The 20,795-nt window shown below is 46.9% G+C and overlaps 1 protein-coding gene and 1 pseudogene across 1 annotated transcript in view; one reads left to right on the top strand and one right to left on the bottom strand.

Moving 5' to 3' along the window:
• The window catches only part of DISC1 (DISC1 scaffold protein), a 280,109-nt gene that overhangs the window by 173,199 nt on the left and 86,115 nt on the right, over positions 1 to 20,795 (bottom strand). Inside the window, exons 5-6 of the mRNA XM_019665835.1 lie at positions 9,810 to 9,864; positions 5,504 to 5,606 (exon numbers count right to left, since the gene is read on the bottom strand). Coding sequence (XP_019521380.1) covers positions 5,504 to 5,606; positions 9,810 to 9,864 — 158 coding nt within the window. The remainder of the gene's footprint in view (positions 1 to 5,503; positions 5,607 to 9,809; positions 9,865 to 20,795) is intronic.
• On the top strand, positions 2,434 to 3,403 carry LOC109395064 (COP9 signalosome complex subunit 5 pseudogene; annotated as a pseudogene).

The following is a 20,795-nucleotide window of genomic DNA, read 5'->3' as shown; positions in this document are numbered from 1 at the left end:
GTTTCACTCTCTCTACAAAAGACCATGATTTAGGTCAGTGGCTGGAGGAGACTGTGTAAGGCATCAGGCAAAGACCAAGAAAAGTACAGCAGGGTGACTTAACAGACAGACCAGATCAATACCAGTAGATGATTCAAGCGGGATAAGGCTGAAGCCAGAAACGCCGGCACCATGTCAGCATCAGAGATCAGGTGTCCTTGGTCCTAGGAGAGGGGAGATGATCAGAGCATGGCAGGCGCTGTGTCGGATGAAAACTGGGATGCTAGTCAGGTTACAGAGTACAGATGAAGGTGGAGCCTAGGTGCAGGACCTGGGGCCCATCCAGCCCCTGGGGGCCCGTCCAAGACTGTCTCAGAAACAGTGCAGAACCAGAATCTAAAACAGAAGGCCAACGAAACACAGGAAGGAAGCTTGTTGCTGAGTCATATATGTGGGTTACCACCATGTAAACACTTTCTCTTTCTGGGAAGGAAAGGTCCTGGGAACTGGAGGAAGGCTGAGAAGGCCCCAGCTGTGAGAAGGAGGACATGGCACATGGACCCCGGAAGCAGGCTGAGCTCAAGACACGAGCACTGGTCGCTGGAGGTCAGTCGATGGTTGGGCAGGGCCCAGCACAGTTCTGGAGAAGAAGACAGGTCCTTAATTCTGATGCTGACATCTCAACCACAGGCCCATGTCAGCCATACACACTCTCTGGAGGGTGCCAAGTCATCTCCTCACTTTGCCCCCAGAGCGCCAACAGCTAGTGAGGGGCCAAAGCAATCAAGCCTGGGGGCAGAGGGTGGAGCTTTCAACAAGGGCAGCAGAGGTTAAGAAGCCCTTGTCTGGGCTGGTTCCCTTTTATGGAGCGCCTTTTGAGATTTCTGCTCTGTGGAAAGAGGCCTCGCAACCTTGACCCAGAAAAACCTTGGTGAGGCCCACAGGAAAGGAACCTGAAGTGAGCAGTTAGATCAGACCTGCTCCAAGCCTCAGAGAGTCTCCTCCTTGGCTCATATTACTGGGCGGGATTCAGCCATGGCAGTGACCAGACCTCCAGGGCTCAGGTTAGTAAATGGCCTGGGGAAAGGACCCAGCAGGGCTTTACCCTTGTGAACTCAGCACTAAAAACCAAACAAAGGAATCCTCACCATCGTCGAGTGTCCCAGCCTTGTTCAGAAGGCAGGAGGCTGCAAGGCATTGAGGCCAAAGCCACTGGTAATAAGGGATATAGATGCCACCACAGCCCTCATGTGACAGGTACACTAGCCAGGAGCCTGCAGCAGTAGGTGACAGCTGGCCAATGAGTCACCTCCTGGCCACATCTCCTCCCACTCATTTTGGAAAATAAATGCAAACAAGGCACGGTGGCTTCTGTCTTGGTCACAGGACCCATCAGCCCCATCGAGCCTTCCAATGGCTGCAGCCCAACCCCGTATCTTGACCACAACCTCATGAGATCGGAGCTGGGACCACCGCCAGGCTGCATCTGGACTCCTAACCCTCAGAAAATGTCTGATATAACAACTGTAATAAGTTTGGGGGTAATTTATCACACATTAGTAGAGACACAAGCCAGTTTCTGTGTCTAGACCTTAAGAAATAAGGAACTTCCACTTCCATCGGTTGGGATACTCTTAGCACCAGCAGGCATGCTGTAAGGAAGCAACACTGGCAATAATGAGGCCCACACAGACAGGAACCAACAGGCCGGACAACCTGCCAGTCACAGGAGAACATGACCTTGGAGGTGGGCTCTCCCGTCCCAGGAGAGCTATCACAACTGTCTCTGCCAAGCCCCACCCAAATTGCAGATTCAGGGGCAAAATAAATAACGGTGATGTTTTAAGTCACTGAGCCTTGGGGTGGTTTCCTACACAAGTCAATAATGCAAACAGGTTTGGGAATCAAGGTGGAGTGCTGCCAACCAAACCCCTGCCACCTGAGGCACTGACCCGGGGACCAGGGAAAAGCCCAGCAGGCCTCAGCGAAGGCTAAAGGGAAGCAACGAAAGTACTGTTGGGACTTGGAGGAAATGGGCCCTTGTGATGCAGTGTCAGAAAGTCTGGTCATGTCATCACCTGAGGTGCTACAGAAAAGAGTTCTTAAGGAAGTTAATCAGACAGCCAAGGAGATTCCAGGGGAATATACAAGTGACTTCTTGTTGTCACCTGTGATAAAATGCAAGAAAAGAAAAGTGAGTTAAAGAATACACTGTTAAAAATAAAGAAGTTAGGGCTTGCTGAGTTTGAAAATAAAACTATTTCTTATTCCCAGTCTCTGCAGATAGCAAATGAGTCTCAAATTAAGGCCTCAGTCACTGGGTGTCATGGCTGCCTCAAGAGGCTAGTATGGGTCTGCTTCTGGGGTTTGGGAGGGTCTGAAGCCCACATCCAGAAACCTAGCAACACCAAGTAACATCGTGGTGTAGAGGCGACAGCTTCATGTCTCCAGGCGATGATGGCGTCTGGGAGTGGTAGGGCCCAGAAAACCAGGGAATTGGATAACAGCACACAGGAAGCCCAGAGCATCGATGAAGTCTAGAAATACAACAAGCCAGAACTCCTGGCGGCGAAGCCCTGGACTAAGGGTCACATGACTATGAGTCCTGCAAAGTTTCAGCATTGGCTCTGCTAAAGATGGGGATGCAGGCGAGGTCAGGAGGCGGCCTGGACATGACGGGCTTGATACTGGGAGGGCGGGTGGTGAAGCCATGATCACTGTGGATGGTTTGCTTTGCCTGGTGCAGGCACTGAGACCTGAGGAAATGCTTAGGCTGCTGCGTGGGAGTCCATGGCCGCCCCATATAGAGACAGTGCCAAACAGGCTGGCTGCCTTGCAAATGCAATTGGTGGGTACCATAGCCACCCTGGCTGTGGCTGCTGGTTCTCTGGGGCTGAAATTAGTACTCAGATGCTCAACCAGCACTCAGCCCCAGGAGCCATTCACAGCAGCAGCGATTGACCCAACAAGAACAATGTCTGCAGGGAAAGGGAAGTTTAGAGCCTTTAAGACATGCCCAAAGCTCCTAAGGGACCATGTGAGTACCGGACTCTCCCACTTTATAAAAGAGAAGCCTCGGGTGTACACTGCAAATGATATTATGCCTTAGAAGTCTCATATTCCAAATCCTCTTTGGATCGCAAATTGCTTGAGCTTTTGTAGAATAAACACTGGGGGAATACTCTGAGTCCTTCAAGCTTGCTACTAATGCAGATTATACCACCAGTCAGGTCTTTGTTTGTCTGGAAAATTAGAACAGTAAGAAGCCCAGCTGGGACAGGGGAGTTTCACATTGGGTTTAGAAACAAATGACCAAAAGACAGACAAATTCACTAAAGCTACGCAAGACTGCTGTAAAACTACCATAGAAGCTGTCCATGGATTGATGCTCAGTTTATTAAAGAGAAACTATTTATCAAAATAACATCTCCTAAACAATCCAGTAAGTAGTACTTTTGCCTGAAAGCCAGTATGAGAAAAATACTCAAGTAACACTTTAAAACCAATTATCAAAAATCTTATTAGAAGTATAAGGTACTCCAAACTGTCCTGAACATTAACATCCTGTAATAAAAGTCTTTAAAATGAAAAGAAAAAAAAAAAAAAGAAAAGGCCTCAGCCCTTCTATCAAATCCAATCCAGGATGGGAGATCTAAGACAGTGAACTGTAGAAACTCTCACGTAGACCAAAGACCCTCTGAGAATCTTAAGGATGTCCCTTCAGATCGTCTCCATTCCCTGCAGCTTCTGAGAATCTCCAGGGTGTTGCCCTCAGCATCCTCACAGAGAGTCCCAGGTAGAGAAAGGCTTCTCTTGGACAGGTTTGTCCCTGGGGCTTTTGTCTAACGGAGTGGGGTTTTGCCATTCAGAAGGGACTCAAACAGGCCCATGAGGATCCTAAGGGAGGCACCCTGTCTCACCTCAGGCCCGCCCTGCTGTGGAGATAGCTCAAAGGAAAACAGAAATCACATCATGTACAGAAGTGGCAAAAGAATGCTAACCACCCTGCCACCAGGCCAATCCATGGGGACAGCCATTGACTGGGAAGCCCGTTCACCAAGGTCCTGGAGAGTAATCAGGAAACAGGAAGGTCAAGAGGTAAGGCCCCATTCCAGTTCATTCAGGTCATTCCTCATCAGGTCAACCGATTAGGCCTCATCGATTTCCTCAGCTGATTGAAGAACTGACCAGAAAACCCAGGCCCTGTATGCAATACACCATCTTAAGAATTTTCCCTGGGAGTTAAAAAGGGATTATTCACATTTGAGAGAGGGCTACCTCTGCTGCCTGAATGATATATCTCCTCCCTTGAGCTTAACAGAAATACTTCCACCTATATTCCCAGGAAAGATATATGGATTAGGACAGGCAAAAACCCTAACTCAGAAGCAAGACTGTGTTCAGTCGTCTTTTTTTTCCCTCTTAGCAAATGGGGCCATAATTCCAGGTAACTGGCATGTGAGGCTGTTAAGAGCCAAGGCCCACATTCACATTGCAATTGTCTCCTGATTGTAAATGATCCGCGTGACTGTGCCAGGAACCAAACTGCTCGTTAGCTGCCAACATTAGTTGTTTAATGATCTGAAGAGCAGAAGCTGTCAATTATTGTATTCCTTCTTAAAATGCCATTTAAAACCCATGCATGTAATTATTATACCTTTTTGTTACATTTTTATGGTTCTTCTGAAGCTGGTGAGCTGAGCGTTCATTTAACCTAGAAAACTCAGAGAAAATTTGCAGGATATCATTATGTAACTGGGTTAAAAATCCGTACGTCACACCTGGGCTCTAGCCACTGATCTGCCAGCCCTTGAATGAATTTAACCGAAGGGCGCACCCAGGGCCTCAATCTCCCACCTGTTCCCTGGGATCAAGGTCTCTCCCCACCTACTTAATACAGCTGCTATGAAAATAAAATAACAGAGGAATGTTAAAAGCACTATTCAATGATAGAGTAAGGTACTATTTTCAGAGACCTGTGTTTTCAACCTATTAACTAATGGGAAAACACATCCCTTAATTACTACTGGATTAAGGAGGGGTTAGGACCCACTGAGAACCACCCCAAATCGATAATCTCTGACTAGATTGTTAGACTGAGTGTATCACCTTGTCTCACTCATCATTCTTTCCCCCGCAGGAAGGAGCTGAGCACGTCCAATAACCCTCACTGAGCATTACAGGTACACAAAGCCATAGAAACATCGGCCTGAATTCTATGGCACACACAGCACATCTAGTCTTAAAGAAACAGGAAGTGCAAGTCCAAAATATGGTACCTATCAAAGAACTTATTTTCTATTATGTGAGTATATGGATTTTTAAGAGTCTCACCCATCTCTTTATAAGGAGACCACGCTGCCCATTTGTTCCACAGGTTTCAGTGAAACTCCCCAAAATCACTCTGCTGTGTCTGAGTGACATAAGCAACAGAGAGAACTTTCATCAAGGACAAAACGTGTGTGTGGTGGTGGCAGCCATTATCCCACCCACCTGCTTCAGCGTTCCCGCTGTTTCCAGTTACCTGATATGGCGGCCATTTTGGCTTCAAGCAATGGCGGCAGTTGGGTTTCAATTTCGTTAACTTTCTTCCTCAGGGTACTGCAGAGTCTCTTGGTCACACACACCTAGAGGGAGAGAAGTCGCCATGATTCATCATTTACTCGGGTGCCAATCGACAGCTAGGTCAGAGATTCTGGGTTTACAAGTAATTAAGAGTAGTGATGAAGAGTAAGTGGAGGGGAGTTTTTTAAAAAGCAAACAAGGAAGGGAGGACAAAATAAAGCAGGCGTTACCATATTCCAAGCATCAGGTCCTATACCTTTCACGACACCCAAACATAAAACTGACATGAGCTAACACAACAGCACACCCACCAACTAACATAACGTCGTCACTCTGCCTGACCTTCCTCGGGGCCTTTGCACTCACTCCCTCCTTCGGAAATACTCTTGGTCCAGGTGTTTATCCCACTCACACCCTCCAGGACTCTGCTGAGAGGTCCCCTGGGAAGAAAGGCCTGGTCGATTCCCTCCATAAAACAGCACACCCTCCCCGCTTCGTGTTTTCCATAGCATCCTCTTCAGCCAACACACTAGTATAATACTTTTTTTTATTCCTTTGTTTTTCTATTGCCTCTCTCCACAGGGATACAAGCTCTATGTGAGCAGGGAGTTTGTTCTGTGTCAGGCACGCAGTAAGCAGTAAATACAGGGCCACTGCCTTGATTTCCAGGGCAGAGCACAGGCTAAACAGAATCCTAGTAGATACAGGCGTCTCATGAAACATGGATGGGAGATATCTGCTGTCAAGTCAGGTGCGAAAAATACACAAGTAGATCTTAGTGAGACCTACAGGTTTTATCATTTATTTTTCAAGTGTACACCAAACACTTCCTACATTTTTCTTTTCTTTTCCAAAACTAGCAAAAATCTTATATATTGCTTTCCTTTTCCAAATGACTTAGGTTATCTTTTATTTTGTTTGAAACAAAAATATCACATTTTTTGTTGTTGTTTAAAGCAAAACCTCATATTCAATTGATATCAATACTCAGATTAATGAGGACTTAGAAAAACTTCCGGTTAAACAAAAGCATACAGCACAGCTGAATAATAATGAATACCTGTGTGGAGACATTTGGGTGTTACTTTGAAACATCCCCTTTTTCTTGCTAAAAATCTAAGATTCCACTCAGAAACTAAAATTAACCCGTTTGGGTTCACAGAGCCCAGAAAAACTATAAAATTTAATTTCACTAGAAGATTCTAGATCTTGCTAAATACCATCCAATTGAAATGTTCTGCTCATCTCAGACTGAAACTGAGATTGTTTTTACCATCAAAGGAGACCCCACTGCTTGCCTAAACCATCACACCATTTCTCCCATGTCCTTAAACACACTCTTTTCCATTAAGTGGCTGTAATTTCCCAAATATCTTTATAAAACTCACTCTCTGGACATAGGTGACAGTGTGGTGGCCTCGACACCAAAGCTCCCACCAGCAGTTCCAGGCACCCACATGTCCACAGCGATTAAGTTGGAGACCCTCTCAACAGTCCTGGGATGTGTCAGAACGGGGCATTAAAAGGACAATGCTCTGAGGGCCGGCCGAGTGGCTCAGTTGGTTAAGAGCTCGCTCAAGAGTTTGAGCTCTGAGCAACAGCAGTTCGAGTCCCAGCCCGAGCTGAGCAGCCGCTGAGCTGCCAACAGGTAGCAGGATGGCTCAGCTAAAACAAAAAAAAAAAAAAAAAAAAAAGGACAATGCTCTGGCCGCCTTCTCCCCGGAGCGAGGTCTCTGGTGGGCTCCATGCCCGATGACTGACACATCCCCTCCCATTCATCTACGAATGTCATCAAAGTCCGAGGACATTTCCGTTCCCTCTGCAACACCAGCCATAATTCTTCTGTCTCATCCAATGAATGTCTAGTATATCTGATTTTAGTTAACAGTATCTGTTAATCATAATTGGGTCAGTTTCTCCTTTGTTGAGCATATCTGTCCTTCAAGCTGTCACTATTCATAAGAAACAACCTCTCTAAATCTTCTTAAATCACAATGTACATTCTTTCAAGCACTGCTGGATAAAATCTAATATCTACCAATCTCCAGAAATCTCATTTATTTCCAACTATTTCTTCTATCTCATTTATCCCTCAATTACCTTTGGCTTGGGTAACCCATAAGAGTCAAAGAAATGCAATGAGTGGTAGGAAGGTTCTAGCTCTCTTTAAGGCAGGAATCAAAAAATGTCAGATCTGTACATCTAATATACTAAAGAAAGTAAACTGTGCCAAGCTGTGACATTTACCTCAAGGTTACCAGTCAGTAAAGTCCAGAGCAGAGAGAAAGTTGTTTTGTGTGACTGGGCAGTTTTGTTTTCATTCTCTGTAGACTAATCTATGCCCTCCCCCTGTTCCCCCACCAAACACACACACACGCCCCAGAAAATCTGCATCTCCTTTTTATTTCCAAATAAAATTGGACCCTGAGGAACTCATTATCAATGGAGCTTTTACATTTACATTTTTAAATCTTAGACATGAATTCTTTAATCTTATGGAAAAGCAAGGTAATTATGGGTTTTTTATAACTACATTAGGGAAGGTATTCAAACAAAGCAAAAGCACTTGGGCAAATCCAGTAGCTTTCCCGATAGCTGGAGATCGTCTACAAATCCCAGTAGTGTGTGCATATGTGTATACGTGTGTGCACAATACGTCACATGAAGCACACACTGACAAACACCATCTGTGTTATGTCACATGCACACCTTCAGCTCACTCCTGATCCAGCCTCATCATGTCACACACACAGTGTGACATACTCAGCAAGCCCAAACCCAAGAGTCCTTCCACCTTTGAATTCTACACAGAAATGAGGATGCGCCTGAGAAATGGCACATTTACAGCTGAAAATAGGGGCAAAGGAACACGTCTACCCCTGGCCCATGCAAGAGACCCAGACCCTTCCTCCCCTCACTGGTGGCTCCTCCTGGAAGTCGCAGGGCCATGAATACTAAGAGCGACACCACTAGGACTTATTATTAAGAAAATCAGGTGTGCTCCTAACACTTCCCCTCCGGCTTCACATAACAAACTGGTAAACTGAGTCCGTCTCCCTTGTCCCTGCTGTTGGGCAGGAGAAAGGTCTCAGCCCCGCTCAGCGCGGGGGCCTGAGAATAAAGCCCTTTACCAGCGTTCTGCCTGGGGACTCAGGTTGGCCCATCTGCCCTCCTTTGGGGGAACGTTCCCAGGAAGAAGGCAGCACAGGTTCCCAGCCTGCCTGGCCCAGCCCAACGCCACGCTGTGGACAAGACTCCATCCTGACGGCAGCGCCCTGTGCGGGGCTTAATGGCTCAGGAAACCACTGCTGTGTGATGTCATTTTCAGCAACATCACTTAATGTTGTTTTCAAAAATGAAAGAGACACCGAAACTGGGGCAAGGGCCAGAGGACCTGTGCGGAGTTGTGCCAACACCACTTCCCCAGTCTCGGCTTAGCGTGTGATCCACAGACCCTTGGCAGGTCTCCTGGTCTCTTTTCCTGGGCACCGAGGACAAACCAGATCCCTTCCTGCCAGTGCACTCTCGTCTGCTTTGCTCTCTGCCCGCAACCTGCTCTTCTGACATCTCGACCATCTTATAGCCACCCCTGGTCCCCAGACCAAATGCTCATGATTCATGATTCATGTCCAGATCTCTGCCCCACGGTCAGTGACAGTTCACAGGGTAACTGCTCCGGCTTCACAGCATGTCAGTTACTCAGCCGGGGACAACTGTCTGCAGGGGACAGTCAGCCCTGGAAACTGTTTACCCTAACCCACCAGGACAGGGCCACTTAATGAATTCACTAGGCACACCCAGGCCTCTATCTCTACACAAACCAAGCCTGAGAGGAAGTGTAAATGGCAGACAAAATGGGCAAAGTGACTCTGAAGTCACTTTAAAAACTTTAAAAAACAAAAGTCAACCACCTACAATACATTTCCATATGTTTGTAAGGAATGGCCCACCCAGGAAGAAAAGTCACTCATTTCCCACATGGGTCCCACCCTGAAAACCTTGCTCAGCAAAGACGTTTGTGCGAAGCAGCCGTCGCTCTCCACCCTCAGCCCTGATGCCCCTGCTGAAGCACAGGCCACACGGGTCCATTCCTGGGGGACCCCAGTCAGGGCTGCACCACCCAGCTGCCTGACCTGGCTCATGGCTCAGCGCTTGGCCCATAGGGTGGCTTCACGAAGCTGTGTTTCTCCCAGAGCCCAGCTGTCTTCTAGACATGAAATGAACTCAAGAAAAACCTTTAGAAAAGGGCACATGAAGGCGCTTACCTTTGCAGTGATTTCTTTAAGTGACAAGTTGAGGGGCTTCATCCTTTCCTGGAGGCTAGAAGAATCAGAGAGAGGATGTTGGTCTTCTCGGCATCACAGCTCGATCCTCCACACACACACACACACAAGAACACTGGGAAACACTGGCCCTCCATCAGCCCAATGGCTAAGGAAAGATTACGCCAGGTTGCTTCCACGTAACTGTGGACTCAATATGTCACTGGGAAGCAGAATTTCCTTCCCTAATTATGCCCTACCTGGACTAGAATCAAAACCTGTTATCATTTCTGTAACGACCCAGATGTGCTCCTGGAGACAAAGGATGAAAATGTACATTCCTCTAGCTCTCCTGTAACTATTTCCTGTAACTAAGGGTGGTCCACACAGGAAGGTATTTCGCAGGCAAGTAATCGAATCCTATCTGTTTGGGTGCCCCATTCAATTCAACTAATACGGACCAAGCACGTCCGTGTTTGGCAGTCAGGCGGAGCTTATAGGAAATACATGCACCTAAAGTTTATTGAAACTAGAATTCCGTTACTCCGTAGGCTTTTCCCCTGCTTCTTTTTTCTCCTTAGCGCTTTTCACCTTGACATACTCATTTATGCAAGTCATTTCTCTCTCTCCCCACTGCAATATAAGTTTCACGATTGCAACAATTGTCTGTTGTTCTCACTCCTGTACCCTCAGTGCCTAAAACAATTCCTGGAGCTTAGCCGTGAGCACTCAGTGACTATCTGCAGAATGAGTGAATGAATGAATGAAACTAAGGCTCAGATCTTATTCTCAGCGCTGTTGTCTCATGGAGAAGAAGTACAACGCGGACAATCAAGTGTCATATAAACCCAGATGCAAACATTACTGTCAGGGAAACAGAAACCCAGTGCTAGGTCAAACTGCTGCATAAGAACCATCACAGGCAGGAAATTGTCTCCAGATGAGCCATGGAGACAATAACTTAACAATTTAGTAACTAAGGGGTTGGCAGGGGAGCTGCTGGAAGAGGTGGGATGCGAACTGGGTCTCAAAAAACAAGGAGGAAGAATGAACAGTCAGGGAGGAGATGAATCCAACTCAACCAAAGGGTACCCAGAGGTGCCCTTGAGAGATGAAGTTAAAAGGGGAATGATTGTTTCTAATGGCGGGGAGGAGGGGTGGAAGGTCTACCTGCATCTGTAACATTTATTTATTTAGGAGAACAAATGGGGAAATGCTAATATCTATTTAATCTCAGTGGCAGGTAAATAAGTTATGTTATATATTTTGCTGTTTTTGGAATATTTACAATTAAAATATTTTTAAAGGAATGTCAAGGACAAGCTATAGTCAGTATTGGAGGTCAGGCCAAGGAGTGCTGAGCTTTATTCCACAGGCAATGGGAAATCATTCATTTTTGAGCAGGCAAGCAACAAGAAAGTAATGAGGTTTTTCTGGAAAATGAACTGGGCAGGCCTGAGAGATGATTGGCAGGAGGTAACACTGAAGTGAGAAGCCAGCAGGTACCGTCAGCCAAACCCAACTGTGAGGGCCAAGGGCCTGCAGAGAGCGAAAGAAGTCCAAAAGGAAGCGAGTGGCGCCTGAGTCTGTTGATGCTGAAAAGCAGTGGGAGCATCTGAGCTTTTCATTCATCCATTCGTTCACAAACTCATTAATTCTTCCAGTATCTGTTGGGCACCTCATAAGTTAGGAACGTGGAGCATAAAAACATGGTTCTTGCCCTCAGCAGCGGCTAGACGGAAGCCCCAAATGGAAACAAAAGAAAAACAAAGTTACAGGTGCTAGAAGAGAAGTGGTTACTGGTCAAAGGGTGAGCAGTCAAAGGGAAGGGCAGGGTTTCTGGGGCAAGTGTGGGGCGGGGCCAGCACACAGCAGCGTTTGCAAAGTATCAGAGTGAAGCTACCAGTGTGCTGATTGATGTTCTTCAGCTCTAAGAAGTGGTTTTGAACGTCATCACCTCCACCAACTCATGATTTCTGAGTACAAGTGAGCTTGATTCAATTGCAAATGCCCATGAACCCGTGTAGGTACATTCCAGCCAAAGTCATCCTCACTGTAGCCCCACATCCAACAGAGAGGGGTGTCCCAGGGGAGCTGAGGTCAGCCAGATGGGGGAAGGGGAGCTGACGAACAGTAGGGCACGTAGCAGCAGATGGTTCTGAATTCAGGAGTCACAATGTGACAAAAATCACTGTGCTCAGCGGGAACCGAGGGAAGCAGCATGTAGAATCCCGCCTGGAGAATTCTAGACACTGCTGGATGGAGATGGGGTCTTCTGAAGGGAGGTAAGTCTGAGTGGCTGCTAACAGGGAGCAGGGAGCAGCCAAGCCACTTGAGATGTTGGCGAGAGGAGGGCGGAGGTGTCAAGTCGGGCCTCCCCCGACTCTCTCCACAGCAGCACCAGCTTTGAGCTGCCACCGTCTGCTCTCCTGACTCCCAGCCGTCCTTGGGCAGAATGCACAGCCTTCACCAGGCTATTCAGAGTCCATCCAACCAACAACCATTCAATAAATGGTTCACCACAACGTTGATCCTATCTGAGCATTTCATAGCATCTTATTAAATAGGTGCTCCCAGCCACACACAAAGACCAGTTCAAGCATTAACAATTACCGCAGATGGGAAGTGGGTCCACTTCTGACCCTGGAAATCTAGCTGACCAAAATGGCAGTACCTTTACCAACGCCCAACAGGCTAAGCACCATCCTTGTGGGGCTGACGCAATTTGTGGGTCTTGGCTCAGCTCTGATCCCCTCCCAGGAAGACAACCACCCGCCTCTCAGAGCCATGTTGGAGCAGGAGGTAGTGGTGCAGATAATTGAATGCACTGTTTTAGATTTGATCTGATTTGTAGTTAATTTGTTTAATTTATGCTATATTACCTTTTGCAGTGAATTTACCTGCCTAATTATGTTTTGCTCACACTGATATTAACATTAGCTGCATCCCTGGGGTAGATGAGAGTGAAAGCAATGGGGGCAGAATAATACGAATAATCTGTGTACCGTGCTAGGGGTTTTCAATCTATTTTTAGTAGTAGAACGCTTTCAAACACAATTTTACACAGAACTGTAATATGGAAAATAGATAACAGCGGGGTGGGGGGGGTTGTTCTGACTGAGGTGGGGTGTCTGGCCTGGGGCACAAATGATATCACATTGATCCCACACACTTAATGTCACCACCGTCACACTGTGGTCCCTCAACCATGATTCCAGGAGCAGGAATACAAATTGAAAACCACCAAATTAGACGAGGTAAACGTTTATCAAATAGAGTTACATGTACTTCAATGATCACAGCTAATCCCATATCTCTTTCAGGCTTGCATACCATTGTGACAGAAAGAACTGTCCTCTCAGAGCAAATCAGACTGCACCCCGGAAACACATAAATTGTCTCCACAAATCAGCAGATAATGTTTTAACACACTGAGGATGGGGCATTTAAATATACAGATGCAAATCTGTGTCACCGGTCCACAATGTGTTAACATACACACCAGACCTCATTCACTCAAATGACTGTCTTCATTCAAAGCAGCCACCCTGGGAAGAACAGTGTCAAACATTTACTGAGCTCTTACTGTGTACCAGGCACGCTTCCATGTTCCTCCCATAGATTAGCACTTTATATCCTCATAACTCTGTAAAGTAGGTACAATAACATCTACATTTTGAGACAAGAAAGCTCAGTCAAAGAGGGACTTAAGAACCTCTCCCAGGGCTAAGCAGCTAGTGAAGGGGGAAGTGATAACCCAGGCAGTCGAGCTGCTGTTCTCCAAACACAGAGCTGTTTGACCTCTCCTGGAAGCTGCATGCTTATTCAATATATGCTGGACCTGTCCAGACTGATTTCTAGAATTCCATTTTAGAATTACGTTCAATTTACAACGCTATCAGTCTCATTATTAGTAAATGCACACTGCTCTTTACTCGCAAACGGGTGTTGACATCACATGAATGAAATTCACCCTCAATAAATGAGGCCTCGGGACAGTTGAGACGACTGGTGAGACGTGTTGTAGAGAAGACACGATGGTGCAGACGGGCCTGGGTTGGCAACAGTGGAGGAAATGCAGCACAAAGGGGACTATTACAGGTCGGTCGTGTCCCGCACTCTAATTCATTACATCAGGGTCCTCAGAATGGGACCTTATTTGGAGATGGGGTCTTTACAGAGGCAATCAGGTTAAAGGTAGCTCATTAGATGGGCCATAATCCAACATGAGTGGTGCCCTTATAAGTGATGTGGATACAGACACACAAAGGGAAGATGACATTAGGACACAGGGAGAAGACAGCCACGGACGAGCCCAGCAGAGGGATCAGAAGGAGGCAGCTCTGCTAACACCTTGATCTGGGAGTTCTAGCTTCCAGAATTGTGAGACAATCCATTTCTACTGTTTGAACCACCTACTCTGTGGGGCTTTTCTATGGCAGCCCTAGCAAACTCATACATGTGGGATTTTCTATTTTTAATAGAATGATTAATTATATGTGTTATTAAGTTTCTACATACTGGTGCTCCAGGGCCCAAGAAAAAGAAGTCACTTACTCTATGTGGCATCAGCTAGACAACAGAAGACATGACAGGTCTTTTATTTGCTTCAGATGAACAGACAGTTTCATTTTCAACCCACCCAAGGGGGAGACGGAGCTGCTGCGACAATAGGTCTGTGAGGAACAGAAAGTTCCAGTCTGTAGGGTAAGAAATAAGGACTGTGAGGGGCGGCCGTAAGAAACTTGCATGTGAGAATGTCTGATTTTTTTAATGATATGGGACCAGTGGGTTAGTGCAGGATGCACAAATGCCTTAGCTTCAGGTTAGGAATAAAAGGGGATCCCATAAACACCCCTCAATATGACAGGAAGAATGCCACTACGGATGTCAAAAACATCAGCAATACAAATTCAATTCGGGGAGAGACAGATTGCTTTCCTGCAAAGATTAGAAGGGAAAATGGATCGAAGTCAATCACACTAACTAATCGAAAGAGTAGAAGCCGAGGCTTGGTCAAGGGCCCGATGAGACGTTTGTGCAGAAGAAAGGCAGCCGGGCAATTTGGGCTCAATGACTCGGGGTGAGAAAAAGTTCTAAGGAAGAACAGTCCCACCAAGGGACCGCCTCTGCTGCCAGGCCAAGGGCGCCCTCCTCTGAAATGCCGTTGTGGCCTCTGGACCAGGCCCCAGCTTTTGCCCTCAGCCCTCAACAGTCTATCTCAAGACGGTAGCCAGAGTGAGCCTTCTCGAGCCCGTCACATCCTCAGCTCTCACACACCCAGGTACAGTCAAGTCACCAGGACCAACACACCCATCTCCCGTCACATCTCTGCCCTCCTTTCCTACAGGGTTCTCCTCCACACACCCCATGCTGCCACACAGGCCTCCTGACAGCCCCCCGAATCTGCCTTCGCTGGCACAGGATGCTTTGCCCAGACGCTCTCCCCTGGGACACACACTGTGACAACTCCCTCCTACCTTCAAAGCTTTGCTCTCACCTTACCCTCAGGGATCCCAGCCTGAGTACTCCATTTAAAACTGCAAATTTCACACCCTCTCCTATGTTCCCCCACCCCAGCATTCACTACCTACTAACCTGCTATGTGATTTACCTATTTATTATGGTTACTGTTTATTTCTGCCTTCTCCACTGGAAAGAGGGCTCCAGGAAGCAAGGATCTGTCATGGAGAAGTACCTGGCACACAGTGGGTACCTAATTACTGATGCTTACCTTCTTGTCATCTTTCTAAGGAGGAGGTGGGGCAGGCTGGGAACTTCCTCACCTGTATCAGAGGCAGCTCAAACCCTAAGACGCTGCGATGCTCCCTCTTTGTCCCCACGTCCCACCACTGCCCCAGCACGAGTGGGGACTGAAGGCCAGGACCGCTCTTTACCATACTGCTATTGGTGGTGCTTCATGTGAGAAAGAGGAAGTTAAAGACAGAGTCAGCCCGGTAAAATCTCCTCTCCTCTTCTGAAATTCCATCTCTTAGAAGCCTTGCTCTCTTTGGCTTATCTCTTTTGAATGGTTTCTTTGCATTGACTGTGTACGGGCTGAAGTGTGTCCCCCTAAAATGCATATGTTGATATCCTAATCCACCATAACTCAGAATGTGACCTTATTGGGAAATAGCGTTATTGCAAATACAATTAGTTAAGACGAGGTTGCTAGGGTGGGTCCTACTCCAATATAATTGGTGTCCTTATAAAAAGGAGAAATTTGGACTCAGGAACACATACAGAAGGAAGACACTGTGAAGAGACACAGGGAGAGATGGTCATCTACAAGCCAAGGAGAGAGACTTGATGCAGATCAAGCCCTCAGAAGGAACCAGCCCTGCCGACGCCTTGATGTTGAATGTCTAAGCACGATAAATTTCGGTGTGTAAGCCGCTCATCCATGGTGCTTTGTCATGGCAGCCCTCACAAATTACTCCATGCTGACATGGGAAGGGCAACACGTGGGGAGCGAGACGGCTGGAAGTGAGGTCAGGACCACAAAGGGCACACCGAGGCTCAGCCCAGAGCCTGCCTTTAGCCAGCGCCAGGGAGCCCTCACCACCACATGCTGCCAAAGCCAGAGGGCCACTCTGCAAAGTTCAGGGCATGTGACTGTGCTTAGAGCATCCTGCTAATCTTCCTCCAAAACCTATAGCTGCATTAGCTGTCTGTTTGGTTAGGGAACCCCATGCCCCAGTCAAATGGCAACGAACAACCATTCACTCCCTGTTTGTCCTGATGCTATCACTTAGGGAGGCATAACCCAAAAGTCTGGTAACAAACTCCCTGGTAATACTCTCAATGCTCTTGTAGAGCCCGGCATCAGGGGGCCCTGCCCTGCCCTCCTTACTCTCGGGGTGAAGCACCACGGGGTCACAGGTGCTGCCCATCCAGAGCTGGTCCTGGCAGCCAAGACCAGGAGAGTCTTTCCTCCTACCAGGGCCTCTGCAGGGCATCCCTCCCAAGGGTGGGCCACCCTGCAGGGAACACACCTACAAGCCCAAGCAGTGGTCAAGCAGTGACTACTCTGAAGGAATGGCTATTTCTCGGACGTGCAGGCCCAGTGTCCACATGTAAAGTCCATCACGGCGCAGGGCAGGTCCCAGGTGGGACACAGGTCAGCAGTTCCACTGGTCCTCGTCCTACGGGCCGCCAATGGCAGGGGTGCCTGGATGGGCCCCTCTGAGTTCGTGTCCTTGAGACACTACCTCTCCACCTGTGTGTCCGTCAGCCATTCGTTAATGCTTTCCCTACCTCTCCCCGCAAACAGAGCCACGGCTGCCCTCTCCATTAGGCTCTCACCAGGCTGCCAACCACACACCTGCCAGGCACAAGCCCTTGAAGAACAAGCTCTGTATCTGACCCACTCTTATCTGACCTCTACTGCCCAAGGATATCACTCGGAGAACTCCGCCACCACCCCCACTAACTTCCTGCAAGACTTCGAACCAGTCACCTTCTTCTGGGGTTCTGTTTCCTCAGCTGCAAAGTGCAGAAGGCGAATGGGGTTATTTCTATGAACTTTCCAGTCCTAGCAGCCAAGGTTCTTTAACCAACATGATTTTATCTGTAGAGATTTAGAGGACCTACAGGACATACAGGTTATATAAAGGGCCTGACAACGTTAATGACAGGCAGGGATGGAGGCCAGGTCACTGTCATTTCACTAAGGAAGACAAGAGCTTCAGCCCTCAGAGCCGAGGTCTGCTGGCAGCTGCCTGCCCCTCGTCCTGCCTGTACATATCAACTTTGTCCCCAAACAACCTTCTCCTTGCCACCCCCCACCTCCATTCCCAATTCCATCCCGTGTCTCGTTTTAGTAAAAATAAGTTTAAGAATGAAAGATTGTTACTGAAGCAAAGTAAAAATGACATAAAGGGCAAAATGACAGCTTCCCTAGCAGAGGCACTACTTGGGGCTTGGATTTAAGAAAAAAAAAAAAACATGCAAGAATACGATGACATTAACAACCCTGCCAATTACTGCTCAGTCCGCTAATCGTCTGTCGGGGTGACTGGCTAAGAAAATGACAGCAAAAACAGCTTTTAGGAAATGCAGCATTTTATCTACTTGGCCTTTTTTCTTCCTTGGACCGTTCTCTCCTCGCAGCTGATAATGTCACATGTCACTGATGGGACATATACGGGACATAGGCAACAAAAATGCCGAGCGTTCCTCCAGGCTTCAGACAGTCTCGTGAAGGCACAACGGGCACACATATCCGTCAGGAGCAAACCAGCGTCCATGGCAGTAAGAGGCGTGGAGCTGGTCGGCAGGGACATTTACTCTTGGGACAGGCTGCCCGGTGCAGTGTGGGAACATGTGTGCCAACAGCAAAGCTCCGCCACCTCGGCAGCATCCTCGCCACCGCGGCACAGCGCAAGTCTGGGATGGGAGCACGACAGCAGTGCCACTCACAGGACAAACACTCACGTGCCCGTCACACAGCCAGCTCATCTTTGGGGATCTTGGGGAAAATGAAGCATAGAAAGATTTTTAAATAAATCCTTCATACAAATAACCACACCTGTATTAGAGTAAGAAAAGGTGTTGGATAACCCGACAGAAACTGAGCACAAGAATTTCTAACTAGGGTGAAGTAAATATACTTGATGTTTCTCGCTCTGGCCCAATCAGAGGACATTATGTGAAAAAAGCAAAGCAAAACAGGCCAGGGAAATAGTCAGTCTTAGCCCTTTGACTCCTCCTCTGGATACAGACCCCACTGGTGACACACATCCTGACCACATCTTTCTCTGAGTTTCAGGGATCCTGGCTCTGAACTTTAAGTAGGACACAACGTTCTGTCACTCCGGTCTTGGTGGTAAAGTCCAACATCCCCAGGTACCCAGCAAATGGAGACTGACATGTCATAGAAAAGATTTCCTGGGGTCGAGGTGCTGACGTGAAGATACTGAGCAGAGGAAACGAGCCCTGATCCTGAATTTACTGGATCTGCAGAATTTTTCAAATTGACTGATATGAGTGAGACAGCACACAGGCTCATGATATGAGTGAGGGTGCACACACACCCTTGCCTCGCCCCATGCCATGTCTTGCCAGTTCCCATCCCCACTGGGGACTCCGCCTGACATTACAGAGTCATAGCTTGTACCTAAGTCCAGTTCCATCAAAAATCACAGCTTTATTTTCTGCTGATTAACTTGGTATTTGGCGTATCCCAATTCTTCTAGTGTTAATTCAACCAGCTCTCAAACGATCTTATTCCAAACTGAAATTATAATTCACATGCCAAAAACATTCTGACTTATGGACATTCCTCTGTGAGAGACTTTAGTTATCTGATAAAGAGAAATGAGAACGAGAGTCAAAAATACGAAGGGCATTATATTCAGGTCATCACTCTTTCGCTTCCTCCCAAGCTGTTTAACGAGACCTTCTTACAATAAGAAAATCAATAACTGCTTCTTAGTTTTTGAAGACTGGTAACTGAACTAGCTCCACATTTTTCAATATTGTCATAACCCAGATGTATTTAAAACATTCAAACAAGATTTCAATTCTTGGGCTCAAGTTTTTGTCCACAAAACTGCTGAGTTCAATCCTGAAAACGCTACAGTTTGACCCAAGGGGGATATGATCCTGCCCCTGGGTTTATTCTGTTTGTGATCTAATGGCAACTCCAGATTTCATAATTCTGACAATTTCATAAGCAATGTCCCATTGCTCCCAGGGTTTACATAAAGAAATACCCTGAATTGCACGCATTTCCATTTAATATCAATTTTTTTTTAATGTATGCTGTTTCTACTGAATTTTTAAACATGTGTGCTTCCCATAACTATGAAGTTTGCCCCAAAGGTTTTACTCTCTGCTTTGGGTTTATTATGTTTTTCTGAATCATCTTTAGTTTCCTGCCGTCTGGCTCAGAACATGCACACACACAGCTAACGTGTGTGGAAACCCTTTAACCTTATGCCTCTCAGGCTCTTTCAAAATCTGCCAACACAGCAACAGAGCAGCCGGATTCCTGAAACTGGGGCCAGTATCAACTTCACTTCCTAAAATGCTTCAGTGGGTAAAGATTTACACATTTTATTAGATAAAAATGGCAAAAATAGACTATTGATGAGCAGAATGAATGAACAGCAGGAAAAAAAATCCAGTTGACTAAACAAGGAGCTGAGACACTGATACCAGAATGACTTGAAGAGGAAGTTGAGGGACTCGGCCAAAGGGAAGTACAAGGTGGTAGTGACGGCATCAGCTGAGATGAGCTCTGTCACAGAACAGCCCCACATATGAGGCAGAGGCACCCTGCAAGCACCTAAGGGGAACCCGGGGGCTCTGGTTCAGTCACCCCAGTAGCCTGGGGATCGGCACAGGGCTGACAAATCACCCTGTTAGCAGCTTGGCAAAGCAGTGCTCTTAGCACCTGAATTCCCAGCAAGCAGTGAGCTGGCAGTTCCCACGGAGGATATTCCTGCAGTCACTTGAAAGGGACCTGTCTGAGCAGAGCTGAACTATCTTCTGCTGGGAGAGCTTTTGACCTTGAGCTTGAGGTCTGAAGAACTGTCTAGTCTGGAATGTTAATATCAGAGGAGTTAAAACAGGGAACAGTAACGTACAACCTACAAAAAGGAAACATTCTTGGATGTGTCAGCAATCAGGGCAGTTAATGAAAGGTAACAGAGGACTGTAGAAGACACCCCAATTACAAAGAAGAAACTAAGTACAGAACACTTCTCAAGGTGATAATAGTGGAAAATAAAAACTGAAATGGACCAGAAGGAAAACCTTTAAAGTAGGTCACATGCACTCAGGTATGCCAAGAGCCGACTTTCAGTCACAATAATAGGAGAACTAGCCACCATCATTTTAAGATGATTTCCTCCCATGGGGCTCTAGCTGAAAACAATTAATCTGACATCTAAGTTATGAAAGAAGGACGGATGAGTCTACAAATTACAGGCCTCCAAAGAACTACCTAAATAATAATGATGATAATAATAATTAATAATAGAC

The sequence above is a fragment of the Hipposideros armiger genome, unplaced genomic scaffold, assembly GCF_001890085.2.
Source record: "Hipposideros armiger isolate ML-2016 unplaced genomic scaffold, ASM189008v1 scaffold_454, whole genome shotgun sequence".
Lineage (NCBI taxonomy): Eukaryota > Metazoa > Chordata > Mammalia > Chiroptera > Hipposideridae > Hipposideros > Hipposideros armiger.
This window is presented reverse-complemented; position numbering and strand designations above follow the sequence as displayed.